This window comes from Tursiops truncatus, chromosome 11 (assembly GCF_011762595.2).
Source record: "Tursiops truncatus isolate mTurTru1 chromosome 11, mTurTru1.mat.Y, whole genome shotgun sequence".
Classification (NCBI taxonomy): domain Eukaryota; kingdom Metazoa; phylum Chordata; class Mammalia; order Artiodactyla; family Delphinidae; genus Tursiops; species Tursiops truncatus.
The window spans coordinates 78,145,434-78,165,435 of record NC_047044.1 but is presented as its reverse complement, the minus strand read 5'-3'; the positions used below and the strand labels follow the sequence as shown (position 1 = coordinate 78,165,435).

The following is a 20,002-nucleotide window of genomic DNA, read 5'->3' as shown; positions in this document are numbered from 1 at the left end:
AAAAGTGACATGTGAAGAGCATACTGAAATGCAGGGGGCGCACCCTGCAGGCACCCAGATCCCCTGTGCCCGCTCTCTTCTCCCCCTGCGTTCGTAAAACAGCACCTCTGAGGAGCAATGTTAATTGAGCACATCTTATGTGCCGAGTACATTCTCTACAGGAGCTCAGTTCATCCTTATATCCCTGGGGGTCACTGTTAGCAGCATTAAACTCCTGAAGACACTGAAGAAGAGAAGCGAACGCATTTGCTGAATTCGGTCACACAGCTCATGTCCAGTAGAGCAAAGACAAAACCCCCGGAATTCCAGATTCCAGAGCCCAAACTCCACCTGCTGTCCTGACATTGGGGTTCTGCCTTGACTGCTGTGTTCCTCACACCTTATCACACAGCTTCACCTACTTCCTTCCCAATCACTCCATACATGACATCTCAATGGTCATTAACTGCCTCCTTGTAGGAAACAGCTGTCATCTGGCAGAGCGGTGGGGAAGGGAAACACTGGGATTCCAACAGCTCCAGAGCAACGGCCACCAAGTGGCAGAACACGAGGATAATGAAGATGACAGCAACCAGATTAGCTATTTTGTACGTTTGCATGTTTGTTGAGTACTCCCTACGTGTCGGGCACTGTGCTAAGATCTTTATGTGGGCCTGTCCAATACTTGTAGGGTCTGGAACAAGGACAGTACTGGCTTTAAATATATTATCTAATTAAAAAACTCAATTCTCAGTATCTCCCACTTCATAAATGAGGAAACTAAAGCTTAGAGGACTTAAATAACTTGCCCATAGCTCCAAAAGCTAGGAATAGAGTCAGATCAGAAGTCCCACAGCCCTAACGCCGTGCTATAATTCAGGAGTGGGCAAACTTTTTCTGTAAGAGGCCAGAGAGTAAATATTTCAGGCCATATGGGCTCTGTCCTTCCTAGTCAACTCTATCTTCGTAGCAGGAAAGCAGCCATTGACACTTATGTAAACGAATGGGCATGGCTGTGTTCCAACAAAATGTATTTATAAAAACAGGCGATGGGCCAGATTCCACTCACAGGCCGCAGTTGTTGAGCCCTGCTACAGCCAAAACGAAGGAGAATACCATTCCTTCCACTCAGCACAGGCATCGGGATCAAGTAACAGAATCATTTTTTTTCAGAAGTCCTTGTATTGACATATGGTTTAAAGAAATGCTAAGCCATATAAAATCATCTCCACTTAAGTTTGCAAATTTCTTAGAGGGTATCACATTCTTAAAAACTTGAACACAATATCAGAGATTAAGATGCTTCTCTATTATGACATTTCATCTTTCAACATCTGCTTTACTGCAGATCTTAGCTGCAGGGGGATAGGACTGCTCTCTCCATTACTGGGGCAGGGCAAGTCCTCATTCTGAAAGTGGAAAATCAAGCAAATGAGAAACTACATACTTTTCTGACCTCCAGGGAAATGAAACCAGACTCCAGTTTGGTCTGCTTAACCTGGTTAAGGAAAATCTGGGCTCTGACCAGAGACCTCCCCAGAGAGCCCAAAGGAGTCAGTGTAAACCACTGACAACTGCCAACATCATAACCTGGAGAACCAAGAGCCCAGCTGGCTGCTGAATGGCTTAGCTCAGTACCGAGAAACATTTTCAAAGCACGCTTGAGGGGCACCACGGCTGTCCCAGAGAAAGCAGCACAGAGATGATCTCTTGTTCACAGGCCACAGGGATCTGCAATTTTGAATGGATTTTACTGACAAGCTGCTCAGCCCACAGTGCTTATAAAAACTAAAGGAAGCTGCATCTCTGCTTTAAAAAATGCAAATCCAAAGAGAATTGAATAGGAAATATCAATCAACAACGTCTGTCCTTTCAAATCTGAATCGAAAATGTTTAAACCTGTTGTTTGAGAACTTTGAGTAGTTAGTCGTCGTGTAGACAGTACAAATGTACTTTCACGCTCTTAAGTGATAAAAGAACAACATTTCCCCTTCCCATTTACATCAACCCTGGAGAGATGACAATTTTCTATGACTGGGCCAAGTATTTTATGATGTTTGTTACGGCTTCACTTTTTGTTTTATTATATGCAGCAAAGAGAAGTGTTTTGCTATTAAGTAGAATTGAAATTCTACCTTTTAACAAGCTCAAACAACCCACTGAGAGTATCTATAAATAGCATTAATGATACAAGACAGACACATTCTTCCTATTTTATTACTCTAAAAAATTCCCAACTTTAGATAGTTTAAATGAAACATGTCCCTAATGAACTTCATGTTGATCTGTTGAATCCCCATCTGGCAAATTATCTGACCTTCAGATCTTATTCTGGTCTCATGAATGTTGACCCCAAATGGTTAAACAATAAAGCCCTGGAACCATGAGCCCCAAATAGGTGTTTGACGCTATAGCACAGGAAGCCCCAGGGAGACAATGGTGGCTCCTCAGATCAGATTGAACCTGGAAGCTGGCCCAGGTTCATTAGTGTCCCCATTTCTTGCCTTTTCTTTTTTATCTCAAACACTTGATGGATGGGGAAATTTCCCAAAAGACTGAATGCATTTGGATGTGAGAGTTTATTCCCATTCCAAGAAAAAGGTATCTCTCATGCATTTCCTTAACTCCCCATCCTAGGGGTGCTGGGCTGGGTATGAAAAGCATCTTTACATTCACTTCTCCGTAAATAGATTTGTTCTGTTCTTTTCTCGGCATTACCTATGGAGCAAACTGGGAGAAAAACCCTTTGCTTTCACCTCCTGAGAGCCTGCTAATTCTCTTTTACCTCTTTGAAGATGACATGCTTCCTCTCAACCTCCCAGCTCACCTACCAGCTCTAAAATTTATGAGACCTCCAGTGGTAAGTAAGGCAGGGTCTGGATCAGAAAAAAACCCGTTTGCCTCTCAGTTCTGACACTTACTGTTGTTTGATTTCAGACAAATTATTTATTACCCGGTTCTTAATTTTCTTATTTTGTAAAAGGGAATAATAATTTTACACTGTGCACAATTGATGATACACACTAAACAATAAATAGCATTAATATTATGTTATAATAATAACAATATTATTAGGGCATTATTTTCTGCTAAATAGAGTAGAAGGCAGGAAATGTGCAGTTTACATGTATTCCAGGTGGAAACAGATAACTCTGTATTTGGCTCCTGTAAATGTAGTAACTTCCTAAGGTAACTAGAGCACTACTAGGTGTAGTGGAACAAAAGTGTTCTAGTGCAGACTTTGGGGCTTTGCAGCGAGGAGAAGGATTTCATTGGAGAATAAAGAGTCTAGAACTGGGTCTAGAAAGCTGGGTTCTTCTCTGCCACTGGTGAGCTCTGTGCAACAGATTTCCTTACAGAGCCTTATCGGGCCTTAGTTGTTTGTATTACAAGGGCTAAATATTGCCTGCCTTCAAGGCAGCTTAAAATGCAGCTACCTTGAAAGGTTGTTGCATGGAGTAAATGAAATAATATATGTGGGTGTGCTCTGTGAACTGAATACAAGGTATCGGTGTTCTCAAGGGCAGTGTCTATGTGTTCATGTGTGTATTACTACATCAATAAAATATGTGGTAGATATGTAAATACACCTCAAGAAACCTAGTTTATCAAAGTCCAGATTGACCCAAACTGTCTAATTTACAGGACAATGTAAGTCTTTTAAGAGCATCCACCAAGAACACCCTTAAAACTTCAAAATACCTTGTACGATATTGTTGGCTTCTGAAAGGTATGACTCATACATCATTTTTATAGAACAAACTACTGAAGAAAACAAGGTACACTGGTCATATGTGAAATACATATGGCCACATATTTAAGTTAATGAACGTTCATAAACCTCGACCACAAAAAGCACTAAGCAAATCTTCCCTTAGATCCATTTCAAATCTTTCCCTATTCTGTCTATCTTTGTGAAAGTGAAGGAAATGAAAAACATAAACTCTTCGGTGAATTAACGCATAATGAAGAGGCTTTTGTATTCAACTTTGATAAGAAATAAAGCATTAACTGTTTGGAAGTTCGGGCCAGTTTTTAAGGATAGAGTACTGTTTTATTCATTTTTTCAGGCTAAGCACCTGCATGTAAGAGGGGCTGCTTCCTAAGTGTGATTGAACATTGCGGTGGAAGGTACCGGAAACTAACATGGAAACAAAAGTGAACTTAAAAATGAATCAATCCAAGTCGAGCCCAAAGATGACTTATCACCAGCAGTACTGTTCATACTCGGGGTGCGGTGTTTCCCTTCGCAAGCACCTTCACCCGAGCCTGGCTTACTTCCCTCTCAGCCTGGTTCCAGTAGCCACAACAAATTTTCCATCTGGGCCTGAGAGGCCTTTTGGCCAAAGCCAAGCACCTCCCAAGTCACTCTGAATCTAATTCTAAAAAGTCAGAAAAACAACCTTTCTCAACCCTCGTACGGTATACTCAGCTCTAGGACCTGAATGCTGCCATTTCTTCCATAAACCACCATAGAGTCAGGCATCTTCACTTTTGAAGCAAAGGCATTAATGGACAATTCACTAGTTGTTGCCATCCCCTCGTCTCTTCCCCTATATTAGCACAGACCTGACTGTACATGCTCTGTCATATGTCCAGTGTTCTTTAATTTTCTACAATACTCTCCAATGAAGCATCTATTTTTCTGGGTATTATGAGAAAACACAAACATACAAAATGGTGGTCCCAACTCTCATGAGGGCAAGACTATCCAGGTTTCTAAAACAGTGGGGAGGATATTTTAAGATTACTAAAATTTGTATAAGAAGTCACTGGTTTGAGATGTATTTCCCAGCACAGAATCCAAGAGCAAAGGAAAGAAATAGATTCACGACAAGGGGTCTTAATGGAAGGGAGGTTGAAATGGCAACACTTAAATCCATTCACACCCTCCAGGCAGGTGACTGGGTGTGTGATACCCACAAGCTAGTCTCTCCTCCACTCCCAGGGGCACGTTTCATAACCTTCTCCAGTTTTATGTTTCAGAATGCTAGCCTGCTAAGTTAGGGGTGTTCACTTTTTTAAAACATTGAGATATAAGTGACATATGACATCATATTAGTGTCAGGTGTACAACATCATGATTTGATATTTCTGTATATTGCAAAATGAGCACCAGAATCACTCTAGTTAACACACATCACCTCACAGTTACGATTTCTTTTTCTTGTGATGAGAACTTTTAATATCTAATTCTCTTAGCAACTTTCAAACATACAATACAGTATTATTAACTAAACATTACATGCCCAGGACTTATTTAACTTATAATTGGAAGTTTGTGCCTTTTGACCCCCTTCACCCATTTTGCCCACCCCTCATTCCCTGCTTCTGGCAACCACCAATCTGTTCTCATTGTCATGAGCTGAGTTTTTTTTTTCCTTTGGGGTTGTTCACTTTTGAGCGCATGAAGTTAAAAAGGAAACAGAGGTTTATAGTACTGAAGGAGGAGGGGGAAAAGGGCTGGGAAGGAGAGGACTATACTCTGCTACGTTGATTTCCTTCCACTTTGACTCACCCAATCTCCTCATTTTTACAAGGCAGACTGAAATAATGACTTGCAATTACCTAGCATAGCTTACAGCAATTTGCACATATATTATTCCACTTAGTCTCATCTGAATTCAGATTCTACTCTCCAAATTTTACGTTCAAATCCTGGTTTCCAAGACATTTGCTGTTCTCCATTAAGGACTCGGACATAAACATTCATCTTTTATAACTAACAGGGTTCTCTAATAGTAAGGCCATGATTCCAGTCTAGTAAATAACTGTTCAAGTTTATCCTCACTTTGTGCCATTGGCTGAGCACAACAGATTGGCCAACTGATCCTCAGCCCATGAGCACACTGACCTCCTCTCAGCTCACTCATTCCCACCATTGCTCTGTTCTATGTGACCTACAATCTCCAATTTTGTAACACAGTCAGTTGAGTCCCTCAGCAAAGCCCTGCTGCTTCCTTCCTGGAAGGAAGAACTCATACAGCACTCACCCTCACCATGACCTGGTGATCATTACCAAGTCCCGTGCAGCCCCAGGACCCTCCCTACCTGGGCACTGCCCTGGAAAGTAGCCCTCCCCGGACAACGTCTACCTCCCAGATCTCATTCCTCTTCTGAGTTCAGGTCTCAAGGGGATGAACACATTGAAGTCAAATCTTCCCATCCTTACCCCATGGTATTCTGAGGAACAACTTTAATGGACTTTTGAAAACCCAGTGTAGGGGGACAGAGGGACACACTGGACTCAGTGCCAGTCACCCTGTGAGCAACCTTACCTGTGCTCTGAGCCCGGTTTCGATATTAGGCTTCAGCACAATTCCCGAGTCTCTCCTCACGACTTGATACGGATACACAAGCGTCTGACCTGTTCTCATGGGTGCAAGCTCTCTTGATAAGCTGCCTGCACCATGGCCCCATGGACGGGGCATCCGCCATTGCTCTTGTTGCCCCGCCCCAGTGGTTAGGCTCCTATTTCCTACTGGCACATACTCCTCACTGATGCTTGGCCATGGGAACTTCTAAGCAACACATGTTCCTGCTGCTTATGAGGACACCCTATCAGCTCACGGAGGAGGCCCCACACCAGTGCTGCCCAGACCATCCCCTAGTGCCCACTGCCAGGCCCTTCAGAGAGCCTGTCCTCGTGGCAGATGAACTTCTTCTTTGCTCCTGCCTCCCCCCAGGGGACATGTCCCCCTTCCCCTACTTGGGCATCTTGCTGAAACTGAGCAGGACGAATATGTGTTTCAACTCCTAAGAGGAAAAATTCATGCTTTCCACAAGGTTATTCTAAGTCACAAAGAGTTGAACTTGGGAGCTGAAAGGGACCTTTGAGACCATGCAGCACTATGGTAACTGGAGTTCAGATTTCCCAAACCAGCAAAATGACCAAAAGGAGGGAGTTGGGTGGGGGAGGAGGAACTAATGGAGGGCTGTATATCCCCTCCTGCTCTCATCATGCAGGAAGAGAAAGGATATTTTAAATTTATTTATTTTTATTTTATTTATTTTTTATTTTTGGCTGTGTTGGGTCTTCCTTGCTGCGCGTGGGCCTTCCCCGGTTGCGGTGGGTGGGGGCCACTCTCCGCTGTGGTGCGTGGGCCTCTCACTATGGTGGCCTCTCCCGCTGTGGAGCACAAGCTCTAGGCGCGTGGGCTTCTGTAGTTGCGGCTCTCGAGCTCCAGAGCGCAGACTCAGTAGTTGTGGCGCACGGGCCTAGTTGCTCCACGGCACGTGGGATCCTCCCAGACCAGGGCTCGAACCCCTGTTCCCTGCCTTGGCAGGCGGATTCTTAACCACTGCGCCACCAGGGAAGCCCGAGAAAGGATATTTTAATACCAAAAATATAGGAAACATATACTTTCATAATTTTTTAAATGAATTGATTTAACTTTATGAAAAACTCACTGCATTATCTTTCTTTCTCTCCTCACCCCCCAGTTTGGCCAGTCCAGAGACAACTGTGGCACGAAGATCTAAGCAACATTAGGGGATTACCGGGCAAGGCCAACACTCAGGTTTTACAGATACGAAAGTGATTCCCCCAGGACAGTCAGGCAGCACAGGACAGACTGGGCTGTGTTGATTCCCAGGTCAGTTCTCCTTCTACTGGATTTGCTAAAGTAAGGTTTTATTGATATCAAATGATTTCTCTGATGATTTGAGTATTTGGCAAAACTTTGATTCGCTCCCAAATAATCATCACTCTCTTCCAGCAGCTCTGAAGGAGCATATGCATAGATGGCTCATCAGTAGGGATCCCCCGTGTCAGATAACAGGGGTCGTGTTATTTCAGAGGTGACATTTCTCACTTTGCATCCTGAGGAATGAATACTGCAGTACTATTTCAATAGCAACCTGTGTAAGATTAAAACTTCCATTTAGAATTAATAGGTGTGATTTGAAGGTATTTCTCAAAATTGAATATGGAAAAGAGTCACTTGTCTTCCATTTCTCCATGTCTGATGTGTCCATTAGCTTAGGAACTATACAAAACAAATGGCATCTCTTTCTAAGAGTAGGGCAATTTAAAAATTTTCTTTCTTCCCTCAAACACAGGTGGTCTAACTTCTCCTTCTGTGATCCCAGTTTTTCTTGATCAGTTCCATCCACATCATTGGTTCTGCCTTCACTTACTTCTGTCCATTCTTTTCCCCTCACCACTCATTCATGTTTTCTTAAAGTAGTTTAGGAATTTGCTCTTTGGCACTGAAGCGAATAAATCACCCTTAATCTGGCATGTGAATGGATCTCTGATCACATTCTACAACTTTATTGGAGAGCTCTCAACAACTATTTCTGCTTCATCGATTCTAAGAAACTTTAGTCCTTTGAAGCATTCTAATGTGGTTTTTATAAAATACAAAAAAGTAGCCATTAAATTATACGCTTCTCTTGAGATAAGAATAAGAGATCAAAACTTCTGTGAAAGAATGATTTAAGCCCCAAACTCTCCTGCCTGTTCAAAAAAGACATCCATAAAATTGGCATTTATCACCAGAAGAAAAGATTATTCCAATTTCTTTTGGTGGTAAAACTCTGACCCTAAAGCCATGCAGTGCCAAATAAATTGCCCATTTCTGTCCCTTTTATCCACAGATTTCAAAGTGCAAGTGAGAGGCAGGTGATATTTTGGGTCTGTGCTAGGTTAGGATGGAGGGAGAACAGAAGCTAGAAGATTTAAGTGGCTTGTTCATTGTCAGGCAGAAAGGCAGAGGATGAAAGAGCACTGTTGGTCCGACTCGTTCTGGGCTTTTCTTGTAAAATGGCCAAACCAGCTCCCTGGGATATTTTAATACCAAAAATATAGGAAACTCGCCTGGGCTTTGGTGAGGGTGGACGTGACCTCTGTAATGTTCATGGATGGGATCCCAAGGCTGGAAACTTGCTCCTTACCTTGAATATTTAATGAGTAGGAAGTTCACCTACCAACTGAGCTTTCTATTTCATCTTCCTCTTGTTTGCTGAAGTTTTCGAGACAACATGGATTTTCTGCATAAAGATGATGATTTGAATTTTCAAGAAAGCCACAGAGTACATGTTTTCCTCAAAGCACTTGGGTACGAATGCTACGGAGAATGGCTCTTTCTTGTCAAGGTCAATAATGGAAGGAGAGAAGAGAATCTTCCGTGCAGAGAAGATTCTCGTGTGTATAAAAGGCTTGGACACATCCTTCAGCATCGTGGAAGCCAGCGTGTAGGTTTATTAAATGCACCGGGCATCACCTGGTGCTCTGGCACCTTCCAAGGAATGCCTGCAGCGTCTGCAACATTCTCTGCAGCCCTGAGGAAGATTCCAGCAGCTCCTTACCCAACTGTCTACCATTCTCCACTGAGATGGGGGAGGCTGGTCTCTGCTGAGTAAAATCTTTTTTGGAGAAAAGTCCCCATTTTCATGAAAACTGTCAGCATGTATAAATTGCCTCCGATGAAGTCATTAGAAACTCTCTAAAGCCACAGCACAGAAGTTTCCCCACATAGGTTTTGATTTCTGACTCAGCTGCACAATTTTAGATAACAATGGAATCCAGCACCATAATTAAAACGGCTCCCTTGGGGCTTCCCTGGTGGCGCAGTGGTTGAGAGTCCGCCTGCCAGTGCAGGGGACACGGGTTCAAGCCCTGGTCTGGGAAGATCCCACATGCTGCGGAGCAACCGGGCCCGTGAGCCACAACTACTGAGCCTGCGCATCTGGAGCCTGTGCTCCGCAACAAGAGAGGCCGCGATAGGCCTGCGCACCGCGATGAAGAGTGGCCCCCGCTTGCCACAGCTAGAGAAAGCCCTTGCACAGAAACGAAGACCCAACATAGCCAAAAATAAAAATAAAAATAAAAAAATAAATAAATTAATTAAAAAAATAAACAAACAAAGAAAAACAGCTCCCTTATGGTGCTACTTACAACAATGACTGTGAAGGAAGGCTGGGGTTTGTGAGAGGTACAATGGCTCTCTCAAAGACTCCTCGGCTTCCTCCAACCCCAGTTCCCCCAAATTTGAGTTAAACTCTCAGGTTTGTGCTCAGAGCTGTGTACCTGGACTAGTGACGTGCCCTCTTCCTCAGCCTCCAGGACCACCTATAAGGGGCAGGAGACACTTCCACTTCCTAGTCACATGGCCTTGGCATCTGCCAAGACCGCGGCTCTGGAGGGGGAAAGAGGCCTGGCTGGGCACAGTGATGATATGGATACGAATCCAGGAGACGCTGCGCAGTAAAGACAAACCCTCGGAAAATGATGGGTGCTTGACATCAGCACGACGATGCACAGATGCGGGAACGTGGAGAGAAAAGGGCAGCCATCTTTTTGATGAAGACCGGTTTCCTGAAATTGATTTTGGGTGACTCTGCACCAAGTTTGCCAAATGCAGCAAAATCCAAATGGGTTCTGAGAGGCAGGCACTTGCTCTTGGTAATACTGATGTTTTCTTTATATTTCAAACTTTTATTTTAATCCAAATCAGCTTACTCCTAGTGGAAAAAGGGCAGGGCATGACTTTGTCTGTTTTAGAGAAAAGAAATGGAGTCACAGAAAGTTCTATTGAAGATATGGCAGCACAGGAAGAGCCCGAGCTGGCATGATTCTCTGGGTGTTTGGGGGACACACCTACCTGGGCGACAGAAATCCCTGACTTTACATAAGACAGCTCACAAAGGGTTGATGACAATATTATGGGCTTCTATAATGTTTACCCGAGGCTCTCTTCCAGAAGAATGAAATTTAACCTCTTGTTTAAAATTCCAGCCCTTTATGTCCTCAAAACATTTTCTCCTGTATTTGGATTAGAAAATCTTACCACACATGCACTCAGAACACCAAGTGCTGTGGATTCAGATCTCAGGACTCTTGAAAGTATCCTGCGCTGATTTCCAAATGGAGTTGAGCTGAAAGTACTTTCCTGTGTTCGTATTTTCTTCACCTTTTTCAATTGAGGAGACGTTACTATCAGAGAAGCAACATAACCTGGAAGGTGCCAGATCTGTCAGCAGACAAGGATCTCTATGCCACTGCTTTGCCACTTACTAGCTATGTCACTTGGGCAAGTTATTTAACCTCTCAGAGCCCAGGCTTTATTTCTGTAAAATGGCTATAATGGTATTAGCTACATCAGAAAGCTGATATCAGCGATAACACTTGCTATTTATTGAACATGTACAATATAAAGCATTTTATAAGTTTTTTATACAAAACATTTTTATAAATGGCCATCTCATTTAATGCCATTAAAATCTCACTGAGTTGGGTGCTATTATCTTCATTTGACACAGATGAGGAAACAGAGGCTTTGTGACATCACACTCATGTCACACTCTGACTGCAGGAACATGCTGTGAACCACCACATACAGCATGCATTAACTGATAAATATAACATGCTTAGCATAGTGACTGACCTATAATAAAGGTTCAATAAAATTTTGATACAATTAATGTTTACTGAGTATGATACTATTTTAAAGAATATCCAGCTCTGTTAAACGATTAGAGTGGAAGACACTATTTTGTTTTTAATCAGCAGTTAATAAACTCTTTGAGGGGAAAAAACCTGAGATTCACTTATTTTTGCAGCCTCAGATTGTAGTAGAGCATGCCTGGGACAGACGCTCTGTGAATATCTGTTAAGTGAAGAATAAATACAGATTCCACTTCGAATCAGGAGTCCTACAGACAAAACCTGACTGAAGCCACTCTCAGCTGCTCTAAGCAAAAACACGTCTGGAACAGACACTGAGGTCCTCCTTTGCCCTCCATATTCCTCAGTACTGGCAAGCTTCATAAGCCTGTTATTTTAAGTCAATATAGAACGCAAAGAAATTTCGTATTTTTGTCCTCATCAAATAGTTTTTTATCAAGAAATAATCTCCTTCCCAAACTGTGCTGTAGACACATAAAGAATATTAAGGGCCACCCTCTCCTTAACCAAGTCAAAACAAGATGCTGTTAAGTCTTAAGAAAGCTGTTAGGTACTTACTCTGGGGGGAAATCGAAGGTTATGAAATTCATTTCTAATTATATGCATTTTAAAATTTCTAACTCAATATCCATAAATGAAATAAATTTTACTATTTAATACTTAAATTAATCTCATTTAAATTAAGTTGAAAATTAACTTAAATTTCTAACTCAAAATGAAGAAATAAAAATGAATAATTTCCTGATAATATTTTGGTTTACTGTATTTATTTTGTTGCCTTTTAGAAAAGTTCATTCTTGGGACTTCCCCGGTGGTCCAGTGGTTAAGACTCTGCCTTCCAATGCAGGGGGCATGGGTTCGATCCCTGGTTGGTGAACTAAGATCCCACATGCTGCGTGGTGTGGCCAAAAAAAAAAATAATAATAAAATAAAAAGGTCTTAAAAATTTTTTTAAAAGAGAAAAGTTCATTCTTATGTAAAATTCATCAAATTACTTAATCTTAGGAAGCTTAATAAAATCCTTATTTTAAAAATGAGAAAACATGGGTGCAAAAAAAAAAGTCTTCATGTGCTACTCAAGGTCACACAATGGATAAACGGCAGAACCATTTCAGGGACATTTTCAGGCTTTTGAAAAGAAACAGGCCTTGGAATGCTGACATTTGAATAAGACTAGAGAACAGACAAGCTTCAGCACGATTCAAATATTCAGAGCTAAGTGGCATTATGTAATCATACAAGTCTGAATGCCCTTTATAATTTTAACCAATTTTTTTCTCAAGGACAAGTTTCCTTCAGATTGTTCCTATTTTTAAATTAAAGAACAAAGAAAGAGAGAGAAAGAAGATAGAAGTTAATTAAAATCATGCTACTTAACACAGTTAATAATTTTATCCAAATCAACAAATATTTCTAGAAAGTTACTATAATTATGTTTAATAAACACAGATACTTGAACAAAGAAGTCGTGGTAAATGATTGCTGCTAAAATTCTGAATATACTCTGGTCAATATTCTCATCCAACTTCCTCTTTGGCTGTTTTTAAAGCTGGGGTAATAAACACCGCAAAGATGTGTCATACACACAAAGAACGGTCTCTCTGGAGCCATCAGTGTTGGTCTGGTAAAGAGGAATCCAGGAGCAGTAATTACCTAGGCATGTATAGCACTCTCTCGGCCACCACGAAACCCACCCTGAAGAAGAGGTTGCTGGCTGGGATGAACGGGAAAACCAGGAACAACAAGCCCACCAAAACTTCCCTGTGCTCCAATCTCTGAAACACACAATAGTGGAGGACAAATTAATCTGGGTTTAATTCCACTTCAGTCAGCATTTAACCATCTCTTTCATTTTCAACTTCTCATTGAAGGAATGAATAAATTAGACCAATGTAAACCTTTTGATTAGTGTGCTGAATTCATCAGAGAAAGCCCTCAGGCTAAAACCTCTGGCTCATGGAAATATTCGCATGTACCCCTGACACACATTTGCCACCCAGAACATCTGCTATTTGCCTAACATGATCAGTGACCATTACTCTTTATTCTGGGCTGGCCCTACAGCCATCCTGCTTCTTGGTCTGGCTCCTTTTAGAGTCCCTGTGCCCCCAGGCAACTCATTCCTGGGAGCAAAGCAGCTGGGTGGGATCAAGCTCACTAAGGCATCATGGAGAATTACTGTCCTCTCAGAAACAGAACACATTAAAAGCAAAACAAACAAAAACAAAGAAGAAGAAGAAGAAGAAAAAAAACCCCACACAAAGCCCACCAGGAGAGGCAAAGCTTAGCACGAAGAAAATTAAATGCAAATGGTGAAATGTGGGGCACCAATGAGGGAGATCATTTGAGCTGAGGTGTTTTTAACATCTTTCCAAATAAGCCAGTAAGCAAGCATTTATTCCATGAAATTTTTTGGAATCAAAATTCATTACAATAAATCATTAAACTGACAGAACACCTTTCTCTTACACTGTATATATTAATTTGTAAAGATTTTTGTCACGTATAGTTAACATAAAATATTTCTATTTATTACTAATAATATGTTGTAATGGGCACTGTAAAAGCTAGTGTGTATTTCCAAATAGATGTATTTGAAGGAATTTCTATTTAAAACAAACCTAAATGTATTGGATGGTATTACTTTTTTCTTTTTAAAAAAAGTTTAAGGGAAAAACCAAATAGAACTTTCCATGTTACAGTTTTAAATTTTTTCTTATAAACATTTTAAATAGCCTATTACTTTTAATAATTGTGAAAGACTAAACAGAAGAATTTCTAAAACATAAATAAGATTCCCTAATACAACTACTAATATTTTAAGTAGACAAAGTAAAAGATTTCAAACATCTTGAGACATTTGTCACCTGGATTTTATTAAAATCTTTGTTTTGCTGACTACAAAATATTGAATAACAAAGTTTCTAAGAGCAATTCCATATGAACAAATGTGATTTGGACAATTTCCTTTAAAAGTAAGGGAATGTAAGTAATGATCTCATTTTTTACCTAGAGTAACCACACTCTTTAGAATTAAAAGATGAAAGAAGAAGAAAAATATTTTGCATAACAAGCCTTCAACTCAAATGGATACAATAATGTATTTTCTATGACCCACTTAAATTGAAGGAATAAAACAGGTGAGAAGTAACAAGTTCATTATATTTAAAAACTGCAAGCTATCTTTGTAATTTAGATTTTTCTTTCAGTTTACAGTATATTTCAGTCCAAGAATTTAAAGATTTGTAAAGAGAATGTAATACCCCCTATTAATTAATCCTAAGCATGGAGGCAAGGGCAGGGGTTAAGAGAATTCTGATCAGGTCACCATCCAGGTCCCTGGATCGTGTTTTACCCCGTGAGGCGCCTCCCCACCTCATTGCGGTTATTGGAGATCAGCCCTCACTGCGGATCTGAAAGAGGCGTCGCCTTCACACCCCCAGTGTCACCCCTTGCTGCCTGACCGAAGGCCCTTCCTCACTGTGGTGTCGTATGTTTCCGGCCTTTACTCAGCAGAAGCCCGAGCTGGGGAGCCAGTAGGTTGGGAGGAGCCGGTGTCCGGGGAGCACAGAGGCGCCCTCGGGCTCCTCCCTCCCCAGTCCCGGAGCCCCTGCAGCAGGTGGTCCCGAGAGCTGCCGCCGCTGCTAGAGGTGCGGAGATGGGGCTGCAGGCTCCAGGCACGGCCTTTATTCCCTTCCTGGCCCTCATCCCAGTTGTGATTACGTATTTATCTGTGTGCTCACTGTCTTTAATTAACGTCTCCAGCAGACTGTAAGCTCCATGAGGACAGGAGCTGCTCAGTTGTGTTCAGTGGCGCGTGGTTTGTGCTCAGCTCAGTGCCTGGCACTTAGTGAGTGTTTAGAAATATTTGTTGAATAAATCAATAAATGAATAAATGTTCCATGTGAGAGAGAAAACTGGGTGTGAGAAGGGGAGAGGACAGAGAGGGCTTCCTGGTGGAGGGGGGACAATCTGGGGTTGAAAATTGAATGAATGCTCACAAGGTAGATGTGGTGGGCTTGGGGAGGGGGAGGGGGTCACAGTGAGGCACATTCGGGCAGAAGATACAGAATGTACAAAGCAGGGAATAACCCTGGACATGTTGGCAGGTGACAAACCATCAGGGTGTTGTATGCTCTGTGTGGAGCTGACTTTTACCTACAGGCAACAAGGATGGAATAAAGGGTCCCACACGCATAGAAAGAAAAGCAAGTCAGTGTCCAGCAGCTGATGTCCATGTTCCAGTTGTGGCCCTGCTACCATTAGTCACCTTGAGCAGGAATGAAATTAGCCCTTCCCTGTGTCAACTATTAAATGAGGTAAGTGAGGCTCACAGCTCAGCGCAGCTGGATCAACACAAAGGTTTCTTGATCAGAGAGAAAGTCTATGTCATTGGAGTTGTGAGCTTAGAGCCTACCACTCCACATTGCTACCACAGGGGCTGTCTTATGCGGTGTTTTACTTTGTTTTCAAAACATGCAACTGAAGACAGTGGCACAGTGCCCAAACTCAATGAAGTTTCACTATTTATCTCAAGAAAAATAACATTCATGAAAAAAATTCTTGAGTCTCAAATTAACCTGATGATAATCTTTTCTCCTCCCCATTCAGTCAAGAGAGATAGAAAATATTCAAGAATATAGTTCTTTAAACTGCAAGTTGATCAGCCAAGCAGAAAGTTGTAAAGTTAGGGAAAAAATATGTCATGAACATGGCTGACTTTCCTAGAATGAGAAAGACTGGGAGAGAATCCAATTTTGTGTCCTGTGGATCACAGATGTGACAAAGTTGGCTAAATAATTTATAGCTTATTTCACCCTAACAGATACAGATGAAACACAAACAAAATAAGAGTGTGGGAAAAAGAGAAAATGCGTGGCATTTTCCAAAGTACACAGAGTGCATTCATTTCTAGGAAAAGAGGCAAATGGAAATTGATTCCAAATACACTAGGGGGTGAAAAGACATGAGAATTAAAACAGCTAATAATGCAGCCAATAATAACAATACACATTATTTGTCTGATTACCTGTGCAACTTCAGACAAATTAATTTACTTCTCTGAGTTTTAATTTGATGATCAAAAACAAAAAAGAGGTTACTGATACCTATTGCATCTGTAGGAAAAATGTGTGATAGATTCACTCTGATAGGTGTTAGTCTTGACTTTTTTCCTGGCTCGGGAGGATACAGAAAAGCATTCCCCTGAGCTGCAAAGAGAGAAAAATCCCTTAACATACCTCTTAGGGCGCCCAGAGAATCACGCGGCCACCATCAGCACAGTCACGCAGCTGAGAGCCGCTAATGGAAAAGCAGTGAGCTTCTCAGAAACATAAATTACCTCAGAGGAGCACCAGCTCCAGAATCTGAGTCTAGCCTGGTCGCTTCTGGTTTATCCCATCCCCTTCCTACTCCCGGCTTCCTTTTCAAAGAACAAGTCATAGGTGAGGACACATACACAAGCACACAGACAGATACACACACACACACACACAGATACACGCATGTGCACGTGGCCAGCAGTGTGTGGATGAGTGGTCATGAGAAGAGGATGCCTCCCTGTCCCATTCAACCCAGACAACATCTACTGCAGGCTACTTCCTTCCAGAACAGCAGAGAACAGGTCTCATTATAGTAATTATTACCATCATTCCCATCATCATATTTTCTCTCACCTCTAAACAGGTTTCAGATAAAGAATACAGCGCATTCAGCATGTTCTTACAGTTCTGCGTAGAGCACGGTTATATTTCAATCCTAAGGATGTATTTGGCAGCTCTAGACTCTAGCTGTCTGCATCTAATTTGTCAATTTCAGGGAAGCTGATGACAGTAGAGCTCCCTCTTCAGCCATGGGAATAAGGCATTTCCAAGCTGACAACTGGCAGGGCTGCATACTTCCCAGGCCCTCTTTTCTCATCTGTTTTTGGGTCTACTTCCTCCACTAGACTATGCCTTCCTTGATGGGAGTCACCGTCTCACTTAGATTTATCCAGATACCTGGCACATACATAATTGGCATTCAGCAAACTGTGTTGCAATAAGAAAGATTAGTGATGGAAGTTGCATATACATCACTGAGGTTCATTTTAGAGACTTCTCACTAAGGAAAACTTGTACTTTTGGTAACACTCTGAAACACAGTATTTGCAGTGTTAATTTGGGGTGAGAAGTCCTTGAACATCCAAAGTACCTCACAAGGGTCTGACAGAGCTGACCGACAGCAGTGAGGTACTTTTAATCAGGATACATGCATAGCTTCTATGTCTCTCTAATTGCATTCATTGCTACTAACTACTACTTGGTCTCGCAAGGTCGTGGGACATTTCTGCTTAGGAAAAGTGACATCTTTCACATTATTGAAGTTCCATTTTAATTTTGTGAATATTTCAATGTATTAAAATAGTCACTAATTTATCACTGTTATTATTATGATGGAAATTCTTTTTAACTGAGGAAGGCAAGTTATTTAATCAATTTAAATCCCCATTGCTTTATCTGACTGCACAGTACTGCCTCATCTCTTGATCTGAATCCCAGTTACCCAGCTGGGAGTGCCGGGCAGTGAGCTAGGCTCATTCTCTTGCTAAGTGACTCCCAAATTGCCACCCTGTAGCAGGCAACCCAAACTTATGCCAGCTTAAAAAATTCTGTTTAATCTTCACAACAATTCTGTGGAGCTGAATATTATTATCCTTGCTGTAAACTCAAATGCCTGAGACCTTTGGGTTCTTCACAATAGCTGCAACTGCAAATCAGCAGTTGTACTGTGTTATTTCTGTGAGAAACTTTCCTCAAGGCTGCACAGGACTTCAGGTCTCCTTCCTGCAGAACGGAACCTGGGCTCTCCCTGTGCTGCTTCTGTATATTTTAAGAATTTTTTGAAGCCCCAAACCCCTATTACTGTCCAGAGGAAATGCATCGGTGAGTCTCCACTTGAGCAAATCAGAGGCTCAGGTTTATTTAAAACATCATGAGCTCTGAACCTACACAAGCCCTTAGATGCTCCCAAATGATGATAATACAGACTGCATGAAATGGATGGAGAACTGGTCTCAGAACACTAACTCAAGACCAGCATGGGAAGGGGCAAGCCAGAAGTAGAGAGAGAGAAAGAGCTTGGCTGTTTGGGCCAATGGGATTCTGTCTAAGCTCTGCACAAATGTACCTTGAACTTCTTTCCCCCGCCCTGGGTTGCCCTCCTGTCTACTTGACCTTCACTATTGTCTATATTTTCCTTTGAATTTTACAGCCCCTCCCTGCTTCACATCTGTCTGACAGTGGCTCAGTTTGCCTGTCTCCAGGCACAGCTCCTGTCTGGAGATCCTCTCCATGGTCACAGCTCTCACCTGGTATTGGTGACAGTTCCCTCCTCTGACCCTTCAGGCCATCTGGTAGGTGTCCCTTGGCATGTTAGCTCCACTCTGCCCACATCGCTGCAAAGGTCCCTTCATAAACTCTTCAGTCACCCCATGGGCTGTGCACTGTGTATCCTGCCAGGGCTCTGACTAATAGACCACAGTGGAAGAGCATGCGGTGCAGATGGAAGCAGAGATGTGGATTCTAAAGAAGGGTCAGAACACTGGCTTTTGTGAGCTATTAGGAGCTGGCTCCAGACCACTCCTGACTTGGTCCCATCCTTGCATTGTTGTATTTCCATTAAGTTTCAGCCCTTGGGTGAACCACCCTTTTTTGAGGTCACTGAAATTATAGAAAATTCTAAATGTTGTATAAAAACAGTAAAGACAAATACCAATCTAAGAGAGCTTTTATCTGGCAAATGATATTGAGACCAATCTCTCAGCAGTTGGAGAGGAGAAAGTTTTGAATTTTTACTGCTCTTACAATATGAAACGCAACAGACCACTTCTTAATGATTCCAACAAGATCTAGAATCTGAACTCCATTTCAGTAACGCAGGAGGCAAGAGGAATCTTGGGTTGGTCTCAAGGGTAGAGAGAAGAAGAAAAATTGAAAGCTGATTCTCAGAGCCTCAGTCGCAAGTGCCAAATTCCTTGATGATTATATAGTCAACCGGGACCCTAAGTTAGGCCCAGTGGCCACAGTGCCACACTACGAGAGGCTGAAGGACAGTCCACCCATGACATAAACACAATTCGCATCTCACACGTAAGCATGGAAAGGTACCACTTGCAGCTTTTTTCTTCCCTGGTCTGAAATCAACGAAATAAGCCAAGTTGGGAGAGAAAATAGCTTTGGTTCAGGATCTCAAGAGCATGGCTGCCAACCCACACACTCCTTGGTTCAAGCTGGTGATATCACTTCCTCATTTTCATGTGCCCTAAAATTTACTCATAAGTGCACATGGAAAAAATTTTTAAAGGGGAAATGAATGAAGAAATTATACCTCCTCGGAGACAAAAGTAGATTTGTACACTCTATCTTCTCTGAGCCAATTTAAACACTGCTTTTCCCATGCCAAGCTTTCTTCACTGAGGAGCTTTGCCAGATGCACTAATGAACACAGAGCCGAAGGGAGATTAAAATAAGAGCATTCATAAAACGACACTTTGGATTTCTGGTCCTTGGTTGTGGACTTCATTTTTTTGCAGAGTTTTTTGTTTGATTTGTTTTTAATCAAGAGTCTAAATCT

The 20,002-nt window shown here is 42.0% G+C and overlaps 1 protein-coding gene across 8 annotated transcripts in view; it reads right to left on the bottom strand.

Annotated features, from left to right (window-relative positions):
• TMTC1 (transmembrane O-mannosyltransferase targeting cadherins 1) overlaps window positions 1-20,002 on the bottom strand; it is a 263,389-nt gene that overhangs the window by 79,198 nt on the left and 164,189 nt on the right. For 6 of the 8 annotated variants that reach the window (XM_019935766.3, XM_073788882.1, XM_073788881.1 and 3 more), the window contains one exon: window positions 13,043-13,164. The exons of the other annotated variants lie outside the window; for them this stretch is intronic. In XM_019935766.3, the coding sequence (XP_019791325.1) occupies window positions 13,043-13,164 (122 nt within the window). The remainder of the gene's footprint in view (window positions 1-13,042; window positions 13,165-20,002) is intronic. 8 annotated transcript variants of the gene reach the window in all.